The sequence below is a fragment of the Schistocerca americana genome, chromosome 1 (genome assembly GCF_021461395.2).
Source record: "Schistocerca americana isolate TAMUIC-IGC-003095 chromosome 1, iqSchAmer2.1, whole genome shotgun sequence".
NCBI classification, from domain to species: Eukaryota; Metazoa; Arthropoda; class Insecta; order Orthoptera; family Acrididae; genus Schistocerca; species Schistocerca americana.
The window spans coordinates 880,375,945-880,399,640 of NC_060119.1; the positions used below are offsets into that span (position 1 = coordinate 880,375,945).

The window sequence follows — 23,696 nt, forward strand, 5'->3', positions numbered from 1 at the left end:
CTTTTCAGGAGTTCTTCAAACTCTGGCACTTTGTTATGAATGCTTCACCAGTTTACCTTTAGGATCTTAATACTCTCACCTGTTGGAGGCATTTGATTCGATCTTACGCTGATACTTCTGCATTTCCTACAGCTAACATTATCTGGACTCGATGGAGAGTCACCTAAACTAAGAAACCCTCCTGTGCATTCCACACAGAGTCAACTACCTGAGTAGCAATAATTGCTAAAGTAACTAATCACAAATGCTGATTTACTACCCTTTGTTTGTAAATTATGCAAAGGACAAAGCCAGCTTCCGATAATTCTCAAAAACGCACATTTATTTGCACTGGTATGAGTTCAGTTCAAAAAATTTGGAATATTAATAATTTCATGTCAATGGTGTGTCGGAGTGAAACACAGTTGGATCCCTGCACATACCTGTGTTTAATGTGTAAGTGCTAGAACTTTCATTGTTATATGCCTTTTAGTTACTATTCAGTGCTGTATTGAGTAGAACATTGTGTCGCACAATTTGCGAATTTCAAACTGGCATAGTTAGAGAAGCAACTCGTCTGTATTAAATTTTGCGTGAATCTCAAGAAAACCTTTACAGGCGCACACCAAATGATGCAGAAAGCGTATAGTAATGAGCACTTAAGCCGTACTCAGTGTTAATATTGGTTCACATGGTTTAAAAATGGCAGGTCGGAAGTTAAAGATGACCCTCATTCAGGAAGTCCTTCGATGTCTACCGACTGCACTAATCTCAGCAACATCAATGAAATTGTGTGTGCCAACCAAAGACTGACTGTCCGAGAGATTGCAGAAGATTGTAACATTTCAGTTGGATCATGTTGTGAAATCCTGACATAGCATCTTAGAATGCTTCGTGTTGTTGCCAAGTTCATCCCACGGCTCATGAGTCATGACCAGAAAGACCTTCGCCTCACAATCTGTGTAGAGCTTTTGGATCGCACAAATGAGGAAGAGATGTTCCTTAAGAGAATCATAACTGGTGATGAGGCATAGGTCTGTGGTTATGGTGTTGAGACCAAGATTCAGTCTTCACAATGGGTGGAGAAAGATTCTCCAAGACCAAAAAAAGCTCATCAGTTGAGGTCAAATGTCAAAGCCATGCTGATAGTTTTCTTCGACTTTGGAGGATTAGTTCACTGTTAATCAATGGTAATATCAGGACGTATTGTGAAGCCTGTGAGAAAATTTAAGAAGGAAATGGCCTGAAATGTGGCGAGGCAGTTTGTGGCTCTTGCATCACCATAATGTACCTGCGCATTCATCCCTACTAGTGTGTGATTATTACATGAAACATGAAATCACTGTGCTATCTCGTCCTCTGTACTGTCCAGACTTGGCCGCTGCGGACTGCTTCCAGAAGTGGAAACAATGTTGGGAGCCGTGTATCAATTGTGGAGGAGAGTATTTCAAAGGAGATAACACAAATGATGGGGAAGTTCTGTGAATATGATATAGATCTGAGTTTCCTGTTCACCAGCTCCTTCGAACGAGCCTTTGACAGCATAAACTGGCAAGAACTATACAGAGTACTGGAATAAGTTGGTTGTTGTTGTTGTTGTTGTTGTTGTTGTTGTCTTCAGTCCTGAGACTGTTTCGATGCAGCTCTCCATTCTACTCTATCCTGTGCAAGCTTCTTCATCTCCCAGTACTTATTGCAACCTACATCCTTCTGAATCTGCTTAGTGTATTCATCTCTTGGTCTCCCTCTACGATTTTTACCCTCCACACTGCCCTCCAATGCTAAATTTGTGATCCCTTGATGCCTCAGAACATGTCCTACCATCCGGTTCCTTCTTCTTGTCAAGTTGTGCCACAAACTCCTCTTCTCCCCAATTCTATTCAATACCTCCTCATTAGTTATGTGATCTACCCATCTAATCTTCAGCATTCTTCTGTAGCACCACATTTCAAAAGCTTCTATTGTCTTCTTGTCCAAACTATTTATCGTCCATGTTTCACTTCCATACATGGCTACACTCCATACAAATACTTTAAGAAATGACTTCCTGACACTTAAATCTATACTCGATGTTAACACATTTCTCTTCTTCATAAACACTTGCCTTGCAATTGCCAGTATACATTTTATATCCTCTCTACTTCGACCATCATGTTTCCTTTGCTTCTTGCTCAATATACAGATTGAATAACATCGGGGAGAGGCTACAACCCTGTCTCACTCCCTTCCCAACCACTGCTTCCCTTTCATGCCCCTTGACTCTTATAACTGCCATCTGGTTTCTGTACAAATTGTAAATAGCGTTTCGCTCCCTGTATTTTACCCCTGCCACCTTTAGAATTTGGAAGAGAGTATTCCAGTCAACATTGTCAAAAGCGTTCTCTAAGTCTACAAATGCTAGAAACATAGGTTTGCCTTTCCTTAATCTTTCTGCTAAGTAAGTCGTTAAGGTTAGTAGTATTGCCTAACGTGTTCCAACATTTCTACGGAATCCAAACTGATCTTCTCCGAGGTCGGCTTCTACCAGTTTTGCCATTCATCTGTAAACAACGCGTTAGTATTTTGCAGCTGTGGCTTATTAAACTGATGGTTCGGTAATTTTCACATCTGTCAACATCTGCTTTCTTTGGGATTGGAATTATTATATTCTTCTTGAAGTCTGAGGGTATTTCCCTGTCTCATACGTCTTGCTCACCAGATGGTGTAATTTTGTCATGACTGGCTCTCCCAAGGCCGTCAGTAGTTCTAATGGAATGTTGTCTACTCCCGGAACCTTGTTTCGCCTCAGGTCTTTCAGTGCTCTGTCAAACTCTTCACGCTGAATCGTATCTCCCATTTCATCTTCATATACATCCTCTTCCATTTCCATAATAATGTCCTCAAGTACATCACCCTTGTATAGACCCTCTATATACTCCTTCCACCTTTCTGCTTTCCCTTCTTTGCTTAGAATTGGGTTTCCATCTGAGCTCTTGATATTCATACAAGTGGTTCTCTTTTCTCCAAAGGTCTCTTTAATTTTCCTGTAGGCAGTATCTATCTTATCCTTTGTGAGATAAGCCTCTGTATCCTTACATTTGACCTATACCCATCCCTGCTTAGCCATTTTGCACTTCCTGTCAGTCTCAATTTTGAGACGTTTGTATTTCTCTTTGCCTGCTTCATTTACTGCATTTTTATATTTTCTCCTTTCATCAATTAAATTCAATATTTCTTCTGTTACCCAAGGATTTATACTAGCCCTCGTCTTTTTACTGCCTGCTTCATTTACTGCATTTTTATATTTTCTCCTGTCATCAGTTAAATTATATATTTCTTCTGTTACCCATGGATTTCTACTAACCCTTGTTTTCTTACCTACTTTATCGTCTGCTGCCTTCCTTCACTACTTCATCCCTCAGAACTACCCATTCTTCTTCTACTGCATTTCTTTCCCCCATTCCTGTCAATTGTTCCCTTATTTTCTCCATGAAACTCTCTACAACCTCTGGTTTAGTCTATTTATCCAGGTCCTATCTCCTTAAATTCCCACCTTTTTGCAGTTTCTTCAGTTTTAATGTGCAGTTCATAAACAGTAGATTGTGGTCAGAGTAGACATCTGCCCCTGGAAATGTCTTACAATTTAAAACCTGGTTCCTAAATCTCTGTCTTACCATTGTATAATCTATCTGATTCCTTCTAGTATCTCCAGGATTCTTCCATGTACACAACCTTCTTTCATGATTCTTCAACCAAGTGTTAGCCATCATTAAGTTACGCTCTGTGCAAAATTCTACCAGACGGCTTCCTCTTTCATTTCTTACCCCCAATCCACATTCACCAACTGTGTTTCCTTCTCTCCCTTTTCCTACTCTCGAATTCCAGTCACCCATGACTATTAAATTTTTGTCTCCCTTCACTACCTTAATAATTTCTTTTATCTCATCATAAATTTCGTCAATTTCTTCATCACCTGCAGAACTAGTTGGCATATAAACTTGTGCTACTGTAGTAGGCATGGGCTTTTGTCTATCTTGGCCACAATACTGCGTTCACTATGCTGTTTGTAGTAGCTTACCCGCACTCCGATTTTTTTCTCATTATTAAACCCACTCCTGCATTACCCCTATTTGATTTTGTATTTATAACCCTGTATTCATCTGAGCAAAAGTCTTATTCCTCCTGCCACCGAACTTCACTAATTCCTACTATATCTAACTTTAACCTATCCATTTCCCTTTTTAAATTTTCTAACCTACCTGCCCGATTAAGGGATCTGACATTCCACACTCCGATCCGTAGAACGCCAGTTTTCTTTCTCCTGGTAACGACGTCCTCTTGAGTAGTCTCCGCACAGAGATCTGAATGTGGGACTATTTTACCTCCAGAATATTTTAACCGCCCCCCATGAACCATGGACCTTGCCGTTGGTGGGGAGGCTTGCGCGCCTCAGCGATACAGATAGCCGTACCGTAGGTGCAACCACAACGGAGGGGTATCTGTTGAGAGGCCAGACAAACGTGTGGTTTCTGAAGAGGGGCAGCAGCCTTTTCAGTAGTTGCAGGGGGCAACAGTCTGGATGATTGACTGATCTGGCCTTGTAACACTAACCAAAACGGCCTTGCTGTGCTGGTACTGCGAACGGCTGAAAGCAAGGGGAAACTACAGCCGTAATTTTTCCGAGGGCATGCAGCTTTACTGTATGATTAAATGATGATGGCGTCCTCTTGGGTAAAATATTTCGGCGGTAAAATAGTCCCCCCTTCGGATCTCCGGGCGGGGACTACTCAGGACGACGTCGTTATCAGGAGAAAGAAAACTGGCGTTCTACGGATCGGAGCGTGGAATGTCAGATCCCTTAATCGGGCAGGTAGGATAGACAATTTAAAAAGGGAAATGGATAGGTTAAAGTTAGATATAGTGGGAATTAGTGAAGTTCGGTGGCAGGAGGAACAAGACTTTTGGTCAGGCGAATACAGGGTTATAAATACTAAATCAAATAGGGGTAATGCAGGAGTAGGTTTAATAATGAATAAAAAAATAGGAGTGCAGGTAAGCTACTACAAACAGCATAGTGAACGCATTATTGTGGCCAAGATAGACATGAAGCCCATGCCTACTACAGTAGTACAAGTTTATATGCCAACTAGTTCTGCAGGTGATGAAGAAATTGACGAAATGTATGATGAGATAAAAGAAATTATTCAGGTAGTGAAGGGAGGCAAAAATTTAAGTCATGGGTGCCTGGAATTCAGTAGTAGGAAAAGGGAGAGAAGGAAACGTAGTAGGTGAATATGGATTGGGGGTAAGAAATGAAAGAGGAAGCCACCTGGTAGAATTCTGCACAGAGAACAACTTAATCGTAGCTAACACTTGGTTCAAGAATCATAAAAGAAGGTTGTATACATGGAAGAACCCTGGAGATACTAAAAGGTATCAGATAGATTATATAATGGTAAGACAGAGATTTAGCAACCAGGTTTTAAATTGTAAGACATTTCCAGGGGCAGATGGTGACTCTGACCACAAACTATTGGTTATGAACTGTAGATTAAAACTGAAGAAACTGCAAGAAGGTGGGAATTTAAGGAGATGGGGACCTGGATAAACTGAAAGAACCAGAGGTTGTACAGAGTTTCAAGGAGAGCATAAGGGAACAATTGACAGGAATGGGGGAAAGAAATACAGTAGAAGAAGAATGGGTAGCTTTGAGGGATGAAGTAGTGAAGGCAGCAGAGGATAAAGTAGGTAAAAAGACGAGGGCTGCTAGAAATCCTTGGGTAACAGAAGAAATATTGAACTTAATTGATGAAAGGAGAAAATATAAAAATGCAGTAAGTGAAGCAGACAAAAAGGAATACAAACTTCTCAAAAATGAGGTCGACAGGAAGTGCAAAATGGTTAAGCAGGGATGGCTAGAGGGCAAATGTAAGGATCTAGAGGCTTGTCTCACCAGGGGTAAGATAGATAGATACTGCCTAAAGGAAAATTAAAGAGACCTTTGGAAAAAAGAGAACCACTTGTATGAATATCAAGAGCTCAGATGGGAACCCAGTTCTAAGCAAAGAAGGGAAAGCAGAAAGGTGGAAGGAGTATATAGAGGGTCTATACAAGGGCGATGTACTTGAGGAAAATATTATGGAAATGGAAGAGGATGTAGATGAAGATGAAATGGGAGATATGATAGTGCGTGAAGAGTTTGACAGAGCACTGAAAGATCTGAGTCGAAACAAGGCCCCAGGAGTAGACAACATTCCATTAGAACTACTGACAGCCTTGGGAGAGCCAGTCCTGACAAAACTCTACCATCTGGTGAGCAAGATATATGAGAGAGGCGAAATACCCTCAGACTTCAAGAAGAATGTAATAATTCCAATCGCAAAGAAAGCAGGTGTTGACAGATGTGAAAATTACCGAACTATCAGTTTAATAAGTCACGGCTGCAAAATACTAACGCGAATTCTTTACAGACGAATGGAAAAACTAGTAGAAGCCGATCTCGGGGAAGATCAGTTTGGATTCCGTAGAAATATTGGAAGACGTGAGGCAATACTGACCCTACGACTTATCTTAGAAGCTAGATTAAGGAAAGGCAAACCCACATTTCTAGCATTTGTAGACTTAGAGAAAGCTTTTGACAATGTTGACTGGAATACTCTCTTACAAATTCTGAAGATCGCAGGGGTAAAATACAGGGAGCGAAAGGCTATTTACAATTTGTACAGAAACCAGATGGCAGTTATAAGAGTCGAGGGACATGAAAGGGAAGCAGTGGTTGGGAAGGGAGTGAGACAGGGTTGTAGCCTCTCCCCAATGTTATTCAATCTGTATATTGAGCAAGCAGTAAAGGAAACAAAAGAAAAATTTGGAGTAGGTATTAAAATCCATGGAGAAGAAATAAAAACTTTGAGGTTTGCTGATGACATTGTAATTCTGTCAGAGACATCAATGGACTTGGAAGAGCAGTTGAACGGAATGGACAGTGTCTTGAAAGGAGGGTATAAGATGAACATCAACAAAAGCAAAACGAGGATAATGGAATGTAGTCAAATTAAGTCAGGTGATGCTGAAGGAATTAGATTAGGAAATGAGACACTTAAAGTAGTAAAGGAGTTTTGCTATTTGGGGAGCAAAACAACTGATGATGGTCGAAGTAGAGAGGACATAAAATGTAGACTGGCAATGGCAAGGAAAGCGTTTCTGAAGAAGACAAATTTGCTAACATCGAGTATAGATTTAAGTGTCAGGAAGTCGTTTCTTAAAGTATTTGTATGGAGTGTAGCCATGTATGGAAGTGAAACATGGACGATAAATAGTTTGGACAAGAATAGAATAGAAGCTTTTGAAATGTGGTGCTACAGAAGAATGCTGAAGATTAGACGGGTAGATCACATAACTAATGAGGAGGTATTGAGTAGAATTGGGGAGAAGAGGAGCTTGTGGCACAACTTGACTAGAAGGGATCGGTTGGTAGGACATGTTCTGAGACATCGAATGGATCACCAATTTAGTATTGGATGGCAGTGTGGAGGGTAAAAATCATAGAGGGAGACCAAGAGATGAATACACTAAGCAGATTCAGAAGGATGTAGGTTGCAGTAGTTACTGGGAGATGAAGAAGCTTGCACAGGATAGAGTAGCATGGAGAGCTGCATCAAACCAGTCTCAGGACTGAAGACACACAAACAACAACATATTTTACCCAAGAGGACGCCATCATCATTTAACCATACAGTACAGTTGCATGCCCTCTTGAAAAATTTACTGCTGTAGTTTCCCCTTGCTTTTAGCCGTTCGCAGTACCAGCACAGCAAGGCCGTTTTGGTTAGTGTTACAAGGCCAGATCAGTCAGTCATCCAGACTGTTGCCCCTGCTACTACTGAAAAGGCTGCTGCCCCTCTTCAGGAAGCACACGTTTGTGTTGGTATATATGCTAAGCTAATAAGCTGACCAGAATGACAATTACAGAGACGAGCAAAATTAAAGGTCCTTACTAGAACAAGTGAAAGCTTTGACTTTGATAAGATCGTGAAGCTAGGTGATAGGTCTCTCCCCTATCCTATTCAATGTAGCCCTGCATAGTGTAGTGAATAAAATCAACAAAACAGGCTATAGTAGGGAGAAATATCAAATGCACCCCAAGAAACATAACGGGCAGTAGAAATAGAAGCCTTAAAAATTGGCCTCTCAGTAATTGAAAACAATATACCGTAAAACAAAATATATGGTAATGTTACAATCTGAGGCCTGAACACCACCTAAAGACGTAAACATCAATGGGAAGTGTGTTCTCTTTTAACTACTTGGGAAACCTAATAACAAATAACAGTGTTAGAAAGGCTGTAAAGGAAAGAATACAAGCAGGAAACAACTTACTTTGCAAATATGCAATTTTTCAGAAATAGCCTTGTTACAAGAAAAACAGAACTGCTAAAATATAACTCCATAGACTGTCCAGTTATCGCGTATGGGTCAGAGGTATTGACATTGACAGAATACACTAAGACTCTTTGAGCAGAAAACACGAGGTATGTCAATTATCATCTTCAAAGTAGTTATAAAATTTTATTGTAATCAAATAGAAAACTTACAAGAACATCATTTTTTGATATAGTCTCCTTGCGTTTCAACACACTTGGTCCATCATTGTACAAGCTTCCTGATGCCCTTGTAAAAGAAGGTTATCGGTTGAGCTGCAAGCCAGCAATGCATCGCTTGTTTCACTGCTTCGTCAGACGCAAATCGACTGCCGCTTAATGCCTATTCCCGAGTCGACCAAACAAGTGATAGAAGGGACAGAATCGGGACACTATGGAGGATGATCCAGTACTTCAAATTTGAGTTTCTGGAGTGTTTCACCAGTATGCGCAGCAGTATGCGGACGGGCATTGTCATGCAGCAACACAACACCTTTTGACAGCAATCCTCAGCGTTTGCTTCGAATTGAAGGCCTAGCAGTAAGCATCTCACTGTGATGTACACTGTTTATTGTTGTGTCCCTTTCCCCATAATGTTCCAAATCAGTTTTCCTGTGGATGGTTGGGTCTTGAACTTTTTCTTGCCCGGTGAATTTGGATGTTTCCATTCCATGCTCTGTCGTTTACTCCCTGGCTCCTAATGATGGATCCGTGTTTCATTACCAGTAATGACCCTGTCTAAGATGATGTCCCTTTCATTACCATAGCAATCCAAATGTTTTTTGCAGATGACCACGCACATTTGTTTATGCAACTGTGTGAGTTGTTTTGGGATCCATTTTGCACAAACTTTATGATATCCAAGGATGATTTCGTAGGCAGAACCATGACCAATTTGCAGACGATGTGCCTCTTCGTCGATAGTTAACCATCTGTCTAAGAGAATCATTTCACGTGAACGCTCAATGGTTTCTTCATTTGTGGCGGTAAACGGTTGTCTGGCTCCTTGATTGTGTGTAACACTTGTACGACTATTTCAGAATTTTTCAATCTGTTTGTAGACACTCCATTGTGGCAAAACACTGTTCCCATACTGTACCGAAAGTCTTCGATGAATTTCAATCCCTGATACGCCTTCTTACCACAAAAATCAGATCACAGAACATTGCCCTTCTTTGGTGGAAATAGACAGCGGAGCAGCCGTGATTAACAGCACGGCAGTGATAACGGAACTAACCTAGCAGCTTGCAAATTGCAAATATATACCAACAAATAAACAAAGCATGTATCATCAACATAAAACAGCAGTACTACCAAAATAAACAAAAATATAACGAAATTGCAGATAATAATTGACTTTTAATTGACTTACCCTCGTACTATGCAAAATCTATGGTCCACTAAGGGAGGAACAAGGCTGGAGAACATGCTACAGTGCCAAATTAAAAGTGCCAATACAAGGTAGGGACATGTAAAATTTGTGAAATCACAGCAAATACGAAGACTAGGACACATGGAAAGAATAACAGAGGATAGAATTCCAAAGAAATGATGGAAAGAATAACAGAGGATAGAATTCCAAAGAAATGATGAAAGGTGTGATCCATTCAGCTAGGCGAAAAGGGAGACCTGGAAGACGATGGATTGATGTCATGAGAGTGGATCTCACCAGTATGGGAGTCCGGGGGTGAGAAGAGCACCAAGCAACTGAGAAATGTGGAGGAACAGTGTTAAAGAAGCCAAGGCTCACAATAGAGCTGTAGCAATGTACAATAAGTAAAAAGTAAGCATACAAAAATTTTGTTAGCAAAGTTCTCGATGTTTTGAACAGACCTCACACAATGAGAGTCAGGGTTGATGTATTCTTTGACAGAACTGTGAACCACAAAAGCTAATTTGCTACAAAATAAATTACGCATCCAAAACATTCATACCGGTAACTTACAAAAATATAGTTTTGTATATGTCCAAAAATCCTCCAAAATAACCCGATTCTCACATAATTGTACAATGAAATTAGAGGAGTATTGTTTTGAATGACGATAGGCCTACTGTTCTCAAAAATTTTAATATAGCACAATTGAATTTAAGCTTATAATTGACGATAACAGTGTGAGTTTATTGTGGCACTCGTAAATGTTTGAAATTGCACAATATATAATGATACAAAGAGTTATTGATACGTTCAGTGAAAGATTATGCAGAAGTGACACGATCAAAAAAAAATGCGAATCTAGATCTTCAAATCGGCATATGCGTATCTTTTACAAGTTTTCCTACACAAAGGAAAATTCTGAAGTTGGCTTTGATATGTAAATAAATTTACATATTGCATGTAGCTGATTCTATGCACACTTCTACACTGGCATGTTGGAGGAGAACACTGCAGAATGAGTTTATCTTAGTCAAAATTGCTGCCTGTTGTAGCTATCAATGCTAACTCCTCTAGCAGACGAAGCATCCTGTTGCACTATTAACACCTGCTCCCACACTGCCAATCAAACGAAGGCTATGCTTCAGAGATTGGGTTGGGAAACAATGCAGTGTTCTCTGTACAGCCTGGATCTTCACCATGTGATTTTCACACCCTTGGTGACATGAAGAAAGACGTGTGGACACAGATTTCAGTGGGAGGTAGAAGTGCACACATGGTTGCGGATCCGTTAGCAGCCGACCGTATTATACGAAACAGGAATTGACCGTCCCATCTCCCAGTGGGATAAATGTCTTAATGCTTGTGGTGATTAATTTTGAATGGTACCATTGAATGGTCCCATTGTGGCGGGTGTTGGATTTTCATTTGACTACCACTTATACATACAAAGGCGGCTGGAGTGTTACACAATCCAAATATTTCTTTAAAATTAGTACCGCCATTATACTGTTGTTTATTTATAGTGTTACATTTACACATACACAATCATGATTTTGGCTTCAAAGTGCCATTATCAGGTGTTTTCTGAAAGCAGATTAGACAATAACAGTGAAATACATAACAAGTGATATAACCATATAAGAATCCATATTTATAATGCTTACTTACAAGTGTTATACATTCCCTAAGATTGCATACTGTCGTATTAAAATACACTATTAGACACATTGTCTAAGAGTCACTATTTCTGGCAGAGGCTACTGCTTTGTTTCTTCACTGAGTATACCATCTTGACTGAATGACAGTTTTTGTTTTACTCAGTGTTCGGTAGGATAGGAAAGGTTAGGAGCAATTTATTTTGTTTGGTAGTTGCTTGCTCATAAACAGTAACAAACCTCTCGATAATATTCGCTGCATCCATAAATATAACAGTCCAGCTAATCATTGACGTTGTTTAAAGTACATTTTAGTAGGTAAATATTCAGCTTTGTACATGAAATTAACACATGGCCAACTAAGTTATGTAATTTTGCCTCAATTCAAAATTAATACAATACAGTGCAATTACTTATTCTACTCACTCATTAATTAACTGGTGAGGTTTGAAGCAATATTTATGATGTACGTATCATCAGGCATGTAAATCCTGTTATATGTGGTAGAACATTACTTAGGAATAAGTGCAAATAACACAGGTATGTGAAACTTGTCTTGTACATAAAAGCATTTAAACAAATAAAAGAATCAAACGATTTCATGTTAAACAGCACATTTAACATAATTCAAAATATGAATTAACCCACTTGGGGCGCTCATATGTAGTAGCTGATTAAGTTGTTAACATTACTATGTCATCTTTACATCATATAAGTAAGATGTCACTACTATAACATGTAAATATAATTTATAGCACCAAGGTTGCAGCCATATGTATCAATACCATGGTGCACTCATGTTTGTAATTGTATCTCATCAACCATTAACAAATACTAGGATATCCCTACTCCTTGTATTATGTTAAATTTAAATGTGCTGTTTAATCTGAAATCATTTGATTCTTTTTTTAGCTTAAATGTTTCTCACTATCCTCGTATAACCTAACATGTGGCAGAGGAGAGGTCATGATGGTCTTCCACAATCACATAGAGACCACATTCGGGAGTTGATCATACCTCTTTCATTTGGCAGTTTCCTGTTGAATTGTCCTTGATGCGCTGGTACCACCAGATGAATTCTTTTGTTGTGACATCCTTCTGTGATTCATTTCACCAAATGTGAAATTTTGTCAACTTCAGTCGTGCTTGGATTCACAATGTTGCAAAGGGCCAAAACATGCTGTATGCATGGCTGTGTCATTGGGCCCTGTTCTTCAGTTCTTCTGCTAAGTGGACTTGCTGTTAATTGTCAGCAGATGTTTCCTTCGGCTCTGTGTGGAATTTTTCCCAGCTATTGGGCTTCTCTTCATTGTTCTGAACTGTTGCTGGGCTTGCTGACCAAGTAAAAGTGTGTATTTCCCAAACACCTCATGTAATTACACCTGTTGTATTTGATGACTCTGTCCTGACCAGCATTTTCAAAAAACATTGATGGATATCTGATGTGCAGCTAGCTTTCTGCTGTCTTGGAGTCCATTGATCTCCTGAATATATGGATTGTCAGGTACAGCTCAATTTGGGCTGTCCGACTTTTGCAAAACGTGAACACTCTGAGACTGAAGGTTTATTGTAGCAAAATACTTTAGCACGACAACTGTATTTAGCAAACACAATGAACAAGGAGCACAGCAATTATTACTGTCCATCACACACTAATCAGACTGTAACCTCTAAAGTAAATAATTCTTGAATTTATGGATACTCGAGAGGATGTCCGTAAGCAATTACTACTATAACCTGGAGTGACAGTGTCGAGAATGGAACACAAAACACAGAACATACAAACCATATACAAGTTCAAAGCAAGGAATAAACAGTACACAGAGATATAAAAACCTAGTAGAAAACACTACACCATTGAACACACGAGCTTCACTGGTATGACACGAACTTGAAATTCAGCTGCAACATAAACATGCAGATGCTACAGGATCTCTGGAATGATGTACCTGTCTGATCTGTGTGTTAGCTGATCACACATATCTGTGACTCCTGCAGTTTTGGAATGTGCAATGTTGGAATGTGCGGACACTGTAACTTGAGGTGATCGACATATCACAAACAAACACCTTGCAGCACAACTAGACATGTCTGTTGATATTACTGACACACTTGTCCACCTGTTGGGGTACTCAAATGTGTGTAGTGCAGGTGCCTCGCTGCCTAACAGAAGATGATAAAGAACAATAGGACCATCTGTGCAGAATTGCTGCCATGTTACGAGGCAGATTGAACATTAACAAAGGTGATCAAATGTAGGTTCGTCACTTCAAACCAGAAACGAAGTCGTGATCCATGAAATGGCGCCACACCACCTCTCCTTTGAAGAGAAAGTTCAAAGCTGCATGCTCAGCTGATAAAGTCTTAGCGACTGTTTTCTGGGACTTTGAAGGGCGTATTCTGTTTGATTTCCTCCCACATCTTGCAACAATCAACTCTGAAGTGAAGTGTATTGTACTACACTCAGGAAATCGAAGAAATGACTTCAGCACGTTTGTCACCACAAAAATGCAAACAAACTTCTCCTTCTACCCTACAACGGAAGGCCTCTCACAAGTCAGTGCATTCAAGAGGAGCTCACGGAACTTCATTAGACTGTTCTTCCTCATTCACCTACAGCCCAGATCTCAGACCTTCTGACTTCCATCTTTTTGGCCCAATGAAGGATGCACTCTGCTGGATGCAGTACTTGTATGATGGGGAACTTATTGATGCAGTAAAACATAGACTCCAGACATTGACTAGTAGAGTGGTACCATGCCCTCCCACTAAGGTGGCCTAATGCGGTTGCATTGAATGTAGATTATGTTGAAAATTATTGTTTTGTAGCTGAGAGAGTGAGAAGTAATGCTGTGTATTGCAGTCCTGAATAAAATCCAACCTGTTTTCAGAAAAAAGTGTTGCATACTGTTTGCCCCTCATATTAATGTTGGATGCTGTTTACATGTAACAGTGATTTTTCGATGTTATTAGGTTTCATCTTTATCTCTGATTGCTTCAAATTTATGCTAAGTTGATTATTCATTTTTGGCACTGTTCTATCGTCTTCCGTAGTTCATCTTTTGTATCTACCAGCATATTGCAGACGGTTTAATTCCTTTCCTACAATTTTAATTCTTGTATCTCCCTCAATCTTGTTTTCTAAAGGCATGTTCCAAAGTTGTTACAGAAAATTTTGGTGATTAGACTTTCCACTTCTCCCATTGTCTGTTTAATTCAAGTACAAATTACCAGATAACAGAAACAGTTCGGAAGAGATCATTCGTTTAGGCAATGCTTTTTTTCTCCAAGTATGTGCTATACTTCTAAAACAGTCTGTCAACTTGTTTTAGGCACTTTAGTCTCATTTTGGAGAGTTTGTATTAAAAATATTTAGATTTTCTGAGGCTTGCATAGAAGAAGGCAAATGCCAGGTGGTACCTAGGAAAAGAACATTTGATTTCCTTCTTCGATATTGTGTGATTCTTGAATTATGCCACCATGATGTGTAATAACGACCAATTCCAGTTGGCAGTTCTGCACTTTTGCTACTCAGAGAAAGGTTATACAAGCATCTCTTGTCCCATCAGGCAGACAGATTCTTGCTTTCCTCCTGATGCTTTATTTCTGTACAACAGCGTACATACGCCACATATAACATCATGAAACATTAGGCTATCATATCCATACAATTTCCTTACACGTGACTGTAATTCTATCCGTAATGGGCTGAGGCGACACAAGACCCTTAACATGCTGTGTAATATTATTTTGGCATGTCACAACTACAACAAAAACAACTCATTTGGGAACCTTACATTTGAGTTGAGTCAGATAATATTCTTGCTGTTAATATAAATCACCTCAAAATGCATGGTCCACAGGATAGTTTCAATACTGCTCTGATATTTATTACATGAATCTCTGCTGAATACAAAATCTAAAATATGGATGTGTTAAGTGTTACTATGTGGGTGAATTTTCTAGGCTACATTGTGGCTTTGTGAAGACTATCCTCTCAGCTTGCAAGAACAGATCATGCCAATAGTTGACCTGATGGCAATTTCCAGTTCACATTTTGCCAAGCTGAAGGATTTCATACAGATGCAGCTTCCTGCTGGATTTCCAGTTAAAATAGGTATTTTGTGACCTCAGACTAATGATGATTCATCTTAATATGGATTTTTGTTTATTATATTTATGTACAGTTTTATTTCTTTCTAGAAATTCCGTTGTTCCATGTTCTGAATGCAAGAATTACTTTTGGGAACATATTCGGAATGGATGAAGAAGTTGGGGGAGTATCGATCGTACGCGAAGAGGATAGAATAAGTTGTGTTGTGGAGGACAATTGTTTTGTACCACCACCATCATATACAAAAATGGGTGAGTCCTCTCAGAATTTTGTTAATGATTATCTGAATAAGTTGAGTTTGGTTCAGTGTTTCATTATTAATTTTATGAGGGTGGTTTTTTATATCACTAATATAATATTCTTGCCTGTACTTAGTGCATTGGTGTATTTCAAAGAACTTCGATTAGAGATTGAATGGAAATTTGGCAATGTGTAATGTAAATTGTATAGAATATGCTTAAAGAAAATTCTGTGTGGAATACAAATATTCGAAGGAGTGAAGATAATAAGTCAACAAACAGTTAAGGTGCTGAGTGGTTGAGAGGTACTTACACAAGATCGAAAATGGGCAAAGTTTTTGGATGACCTCCTCCTCCTCCTCCTCCTCCTGGCCAGCTACATTATATGGGTGCTATAGCTCAACAGGGATCAAGGAAACATCATTAACAATGAAAAAAAACAGAGGTTTAAAGTGTAATGAGCAACATTTATGCAAATTATGATAAGGCAGTTACTGAAACAGCATTTAGTCTTTATCGCCCATTGCCAGGTTGAGCTGAAAAATGTGCTGTTAATTGAGTTACATGAGCAAGAAAATTGAGCAGGAGGGACTAACTTTGAGATAGAAACTGTTTGTTTTCTAGGTAATAATACACAAGCAGATGAAAACATTAAAATGAGTAGAGATCAGTAATACAACAAATAAAGAATTTCACAAATGAGTCCTACGTACTAGATTATCAACATACCACCGCTCAGCAAAGAAAGTCAACATGTGACACGAGATTAGACTGAAAGTGTTCATAAATACTGAACTTTGAATGAAAATGACAGAACAGGTTGGTGAAAAGATTGTGCATTTCACCATTGATTAATTAACATCAACTCTTTCCCAAAGCGTTTCCAGGAGATTTGGTAAGACAGATTACAAAAGTGGAAAATTATTTGATGAAGTCAGGTTGTTGTTTTGTTCTTATCTGTATAAGAGTTAAAAGATATTTTTTAAAAATTGTGATAAAATCTTCTAAAAAATTAGCTTCCACTTGTGGCTGTTAAGCCTCATTTATTGTGAGTTCTAGGTACAACTGGTTTTTTCGATATCTTCTAACTATGCATAGATTAAGCAGTGTTTACCCACATAGAGACTTGTATGTGTAGAACTGACATCCTTTTGGACTGTGCTCAGTCAAGAAGCTGCAACTCAGAGCCTTCCTCCACCAGGAGATACATCCCGTTTGCATAGATTATGGAGCTGAAGTATGTGTTTGCCCTTGTGGCACTGCATTAAGAGAGCTGTCACATCAGAAAATTTTTCATATGCACTGATTCTGCGCTCTTAAAGCAATAGATTAACTCTTTACCAAAGGCGCAATGTATAATGCCACTACATGTATACATTTTTAAAACAACCAAGTAGCATGCAGTCTGATGTGATTTTAAGAATGTGTGGTACTAAGAACAAGAAGACTGAAATTGATTGAATGGAGAACAGGGATGGGGTAGAGGATGGTGGATAACTAGGAAGGCATGTTGTGAGACTAAAAAACATCCATTTGAGAAAAGCTGGTCTATAAGTTGGATTTGGAGAGGACATAATCTGAAATGCCCAGGATGGAAACACTTGAAGATGTGCAAAGGACAATGAGCTACATGCTCTTCAGTTGAGTTTCATGCTAACCTTTTGAGAACAAGTTGGTAATAAAGCCAATAGAAGTGGGGAGTTTATTTATGATCATGCCCACACTGAACGATGTGCTATGGTTGCACCGAAGTTGAGAGTAGATGCTTACAGGTTACATTTTCCTGTCTTGACTTATGTTTTACCAGTGAGGGAATATGTGGATGGGTAGTTTCTAGATCCAGGCATAGACAATGTTAGTGTTTATCATGTCTTTGAAACAAAACAAAAATCTGCTGTCCTAATTTATGTCAAATTGAAGGACTGTCATGGGATTATTTAAAACATTTGAATGAATTCAAAAATGAGTGTATGTAAAAATTTCTGATAAACGGCTTGTGTTGAGATTCATGATAAATGCATGTAAATTGCCATCAAGTGCAAATAATGTATTTCAGTGATGTGTGTATTTCCAGGTGCTGAGGTACGCAGACAGTTCAGTATGGAAGAAGAAGATGAACTGCTGCAGTTTGCAATTCAGCAGTCTCTTATTGAAGCAGGCAGTGAAAAAGATGAGGTACATTTAAAGAAATATAAAACCTTTCGCAGGAATCAATTTCTGTGCATGCAAACACTTGAAGACACTGTATGAGGAAAAGTTAAAATCTTTTTTTGACTGGCATGTAAATTTTATTATGATGAGTCATGGTAACATAAGTAAAATTTCAGTTTAATCTCCTTAATAGTTATATTTACTTAACTTTTTAAAAGTAGTCGTATTCTTTCAGGTTTACTTAGTTTCTCACATTGAGATGAGATGGCTCCAGATTTTCTTGTCTAAGGGTCTGATTCTCGAAGCTGAAAATCTAACATCAGCTCCTCATGGTTGGTTTGAACTAAATAAATTGGGAGATAGTTGTTGCAGAAGTTTTTGATGTAAATATATTTTTCACTGAATTTTCTCACATGTTAGGATATCATACAGTAGTTTGATTTTTCACATTAACAAAGCCGAAGTTACATTGTTCGCACCTGTTATACAAAAATATGGCCGATCACGTCAGAGGCAAGCTAACCACTCCATCACTCTGCAAAAATAACAGTATTCCAAAGGAATTACAATTTTTATTACCAAATGAATTCCTACTACTTTTTGTTGTCTTATTAATTTTTGTTATTATTTCATAAATGATTTCAGAAATAAACATAGTAAACAATAGAGAATTGTGTAATTAATAAAAGAAATTTTAAGTGTGCAAATAATTCATAATTTCAAATGTTTATAAAAAAGATTTTAACTGTATATTCAGAACTAGTACTTACTGATTATCACATCAAAACTAAAATATTTTATAAAGTAATTCCTTTTTGTAAATTTTAGCTGGAAATATACCGTACTGTGTATAAAAGTATATGAAAGTTTTCAGAAAAGCTGTTGAGTTAATATTAACCTGTCCAAAATTCGAAAAATTATACTGGAATTGACAACTACTGCTGAGGAAAAGTAATGCTAGAGGAGAATGTCCTGTTACAATACTATACTGTGCCATCATAAAATTTTATTGAAATTCATTCAAAGCAGGTGGAAATTTATGAGTTAAATACCTCATTTTCAACAGTTAACAAATTGTTGCTGACTTCTTACATGCAATAATATCTTTAGGAGGATGAGCCACATTAAGGAACTTGTAAAGTCAAGCTACAGCCATTTCAGTAGGAGCAGCATGGTACATCTTACATACAGAATAAACCATGAGATAGCTTTGTACAGGACAATATGTTGAATGTTGATGAAGCCAAATGTAAACACAAATTTCTCAGTAGTGTTAAAAGAATTAACTGATTTTATTTGCCTGCACAAAAAATGTGCCTGTCAAATTAAAGGTTACAGTCAGTACTTTCTGGGATGCAAAAGTGATACTTGAGACTGATCTTTCCAAGGATAAAACATAGTCAGTGAATACTACACAACACCTCTGGTTGTTTCAGATTGAAAAATACATGCGAACAGGCCTCTGTTGCAAGTTAGCTCTGTAAAATATTTTACTTTCACTAACATTCCCCCCCCCCCCCCCCCACCACCCCTCTGCAGAGACTTTATTTGTGAAACTATCATCAAACAACTGTGTACCTGTAAAATCACGCCGGCCGGAGGGGCCGAGCGGTTAAAGGCGCTACAGTCTGGAACCGCACGACCGCTACGGTCGCAGATTAGAATCCTGCCTCAGGCATGGATGTGTGTGATGTCCTTAGGTTAGTTAGGTTTAAGTAGTTCTAAGTTCTAGGTGACTTATGACCACAGCAGTTGAGTCCCATAGTGCTCAGAGCCTTTTTTTGGTGTAAAATCACAACAGACTGTTTACAGTCCTGTATGGATTATAACAACCTGTTTTGGCCAAGACAACTTCCCAAATTATGTTCAGTACTTTACTGTAATTGAACATCAACTTATGAAATATCCCATGTAACCTCAATTCTTTCTTAAAATCAATAATACCAATGATTGACTCATACCATCAAGACTGGCTACATCTGGAATGTTTAAGAATTATGTTCATATAACCATTCTCAACTTCAACTAAAACAGTACTATTACTAAAACTACATTTCAGAACCATTAAAATGAATAAATGAATAACTTTACCACCAATTTTAATAATTATTTCATTGTTTTCCTTGGCTGTCGGGACGCTGCTTGCAGCCAGCTGCAGTGTGATATACAATCTTTGCCACTTGGTAGACTTCTGATGCTTGCAACTCAATCGCCTGTAGCTATAATGCCCCCCTTCCTCTGTCTCACTACAACAGTTAACATACAACAACCTACAAAATTATTAAATAACTCATAATAATCGTATTTTAGCCAAATATTCTTCCAATTATGAGGTAAGCCAATACCTTGGTACATGACGTTCAACACAGCACAATTTGACACAGTACAGTTCTTCCCAAGTGGACTGGCTGTCAGCCCATTCACTTTGGCAGGTCTTCATGCAAGCAGGTGAAAAGTATCCTGTGTTATACATATTTTGTAATTTCTAGAATCCTTGCCATTTTTTGAGACTCATAGTTCTCTGAAAGTTAGCTGAGAAATTTGGAAATTGACATATGTAAAAATACAAAAACTCTAACTGAAGGAGGTTCTTTTTTTTCCCTAGTGAGATGGACTTACTTTCTAACTTTCTGATCCCCATTAGCCTCTCCTACCCACATTACAAGGCTTCATAACTGCTCACTCCTCCACAGAATGTAGTATTTGAACATTTGACCATTCTTTCTGATTACTTGCCACCAACTTAGCACCTCATCATCAGTGTGAGTAGTGGTCTGACTTCATAATTGTGTATTTTCTATTTTGGGTATTTAATTCCCTTCGCCATGTTATTGGCTTAAAATACATTGATGCATATGTAATGATAATGATCTAATTCTTTTTTAATTTTGTTAAGTAGGCATGGGCCCTAATTTTTCGTTTTCTAAATCACCAGTTTCCTTATGTTTTGAATATTGTTAACAGGTGGATATCTGGGAGGCCTTAAGAGCACAGCGTCCATCCCGGCCTACCACTCCAAATGTACAAGCTGAGGAGGAGCGCCAGTTACAGAGGTAAGACAATATCCACCCAAATACTTTCAGTACGTGTGAAGAAAGTTTTATTTTCCTGGCGGTTCTACATTTGCAGTGCCTACGAGGGTGTCCAGAATGGATTACTGAATCCTTATAATCTCCCACACTGATCCTGCTTGGAAATTGTGATAAGAGACCTATTTGTATTACCTTTACTGTAAATGAAAGATTGTTGTGATCTCAGAAAGTCTTTCCATGCTCACCTAAAGAATAATAGTGTTGCAGAATAAAATCTGTAAAAGCATATGTAAGGATGTCCCAGAATCAGTAGCATTAATAGACTCTTAGTATCTATCAGTGCAAAAATATTTCTAAGCTTAACAAAAAACCTGATGAGCTGGCCATAACTTAGCTTCAGGAGGGACAATTCCCAGTACTACCAATATAAACACGAAAATAACAAAAAGCAGAAAATTTAAAAAATGGAAGAACTAATCCTATCTTTTGCATGTTTTGTGTTCAGAGAGATTGTTTGAGGAAGGTTGTAAAAAAGGGGGTGGAGGTTAGTTCACTCTGATGCTAATAAGTTGAGAGGAAACCCCTCTGTGTTTACTAATGTGCTTAACTACTGCTCTCTGGCCTAAATTCCTTCATCTTTGCATTCTTCGCTCCTTACAACACCTGGGTCTGTTTCGAACTACGGTGTGCAACCCCCCCCCCAATCCTTTTCCAACCCTCCACAACGAATACCTCTTTCCTTCTGAAGAAGGTGCTTGTAGTTGCAAAAGGTAGGAGTGCTACTTTCTGTTTTAAGTGTTTGTTGGCAATACTGGGAGTTGGACCACCTTCTGAAGATAAGTATGGCCAATTTTTCCTTTGTCTATAAACTGAAATTTCTATTTTATACAGAGTATTTCTGTATGCATTTGTACCACACCTTAACAGTTAATAGCAGCTATCCTGCCAGAGACTCCATCATGTGTTGAAAAGCGACAAATCTTTCTTTCTATTCCTCTTGTATTTTATTTCCTGTCGAAAATTTTACATGCCCCACTCCCAACTTGAAACAACAAATTTCACTGAAGGAAGTTAATGCATAAGTTCCATTTTCACAAAAGATATTTTTTCCTTTTTGTCCACGTTTGAAATTGCATAATCTATATCCATAAAGAGTGAAATGTACAGTAGCTCCTTCTACAAACTTAGGGTTTGAAAATAGTACATTGATTTTTCTTATTGCAGGTTGTTGTTCCTGTTAATGTAACTGAGATACACTTAATCACAATACAATTTACATCTGCCTTGCTAGGAACTAGTAGTAGTTTTGTTGCTTCTGCAGTAGATGCTTTGCTTTGTAGGGCGATCCAGGCCAGCTTAGCGTTGTATCAGCACAACCTATCAAGCCCCAGTCCTGAGGAATCATCACCCACTGTGGAGTGGACACCACCTGCCAATGTGACAGAGAGGGCGCCTGATGGACGAGTGGAGCGTGAACTGCAGATCGCCTTGGCCTTGTCTCAGCGCGAGTCTGAAGAAGAGCAGCGGCAGAGGCAACAAGAAGAGGAGACACTGAAACGTGTGCTAGAATTATCACTTACTGATAAGTGACACCTGTTGGTGTTTGTTCTCCACACTGTTGGCCAAGTTCCACAGATTAACAAATTATTTTCAGCTGTCTGACTTCTACATTACTGACACGTTTTATGTGTGAGACCTTGCTGAGACCTGTGTAGCATATGTGCTTCGAAAATGGTAATCTTTTCGTGGTTATATTAACCTTTTCAGTTGTCAGTTGCATCAGTTTCTTCTTCCTTGAGGAATGATAATGAAACTGCAGAATGGTGTCAACAGTTTATGCAGGATATGTGCTTACTCTCAGTAAAGCTCTTGTACTGAAAAAAACTGCAATTCACTTACAGAATAGCCATCAAGGCAAGTGGAAAATTTTAATTGCAGATGTGGCACAAACTAATGAAGATTTGCTAAGCAAACTCTCAGAATTTTTTTTTTTTTTTTTTTTTTTTTTTTTCCGCGAAGTGCTATCTGCCACAGAACTAATTGTACATGTATTATTTAGCACCATTAAAGTATTTACTGCCTGTACAAACAAGAAAGAGATGTATTTTATCTTTACTTTGTTATGTCTAGCCAGAAATAAAAGCTGACTATGGCATAGTTATGTTTTTTAAATAAGTTACCCGTCAGTAAGTATTTACCCTACAGCAACCTATTTCAATTCAAAGTTAGTTTCAGGTGTGCTTCTCAGTGCATCAGATACTTTTGGCATATTTAAACCTTGAAATTTCATGTAAAAAGTGGACTAAAATACACGGTATGTTTGCTCTTCTCCTTTTCACCCATTGTGTAGTGGGTGATTCACAGTGACAATATCTGAAAGGAAAGCTGCTTTGCAGAAAATCGTATATTCCTTCTCATAACAAACCACAACATTTGAGCTATGTCAGAAGATATGCTGGTAAACTTACATCATAGGAGGATGCATTCATAACATATAGTCACCACAATATAAAAAGACAAATATTAAAGTGAAAGATATTCACAAACATTTATGTATGTATCATATGGCTTTTTGACATGCTGAAAAAATAATACATCGAATGTAAAGCATAACATATACAACATAACACCTTGCAAGTATACATCTTCGTTATTTATGTATAATCTATCGACTTTGTAGTTGTCAGCAGAAAATCTTCTGGTCTGCTATTGTATATGGGGCATTCTTCTTTGATGTGTCAGTGGTTTTCTGCAG

General features: G+C 38.4%; 1 protein-coding gene across 2 annotated transcripts in view; it reads left to right on the forward strand.

Moving 5' to 3' along the window:
- LOC124614288 (ankyrin repeat domain-containing protein 13D) overlaps nt 1-22,947 on the forward strand; it is a 142,419-nt gene extending 119,472 nt beyond the window's left edge. For both annotated transcript variants that reach the window (XM_047142931.1, XM_047142932.1), the window contains 5 exons: nt 15,372-15,522; nt 15,609-15,770; nt 17,833-17,933; nt 20,874-20,962; nt 22,282-22,947. In XM_047142931.1, the coding sequence (XP_046998887.1) occupies nt 15,372-15,522; nt 15,609-15,770; nt 17,833-17,933; nt 20,874-20,962; nt 22,282-22,531 (753 nt within the window). In that variant the 3' untranslated portion in view covers nt 22,532-22,947. The remainder of the gene's footprint in view (nt 1-15,371; nt 15,523-15,608; nt 15,771-17,832; nt 17,934-20,873; nt 20,963-22,281) is intronic.
- The last annotated feature ends 749 nt before the right edge of the window (nt 22,948-23,696 follow it).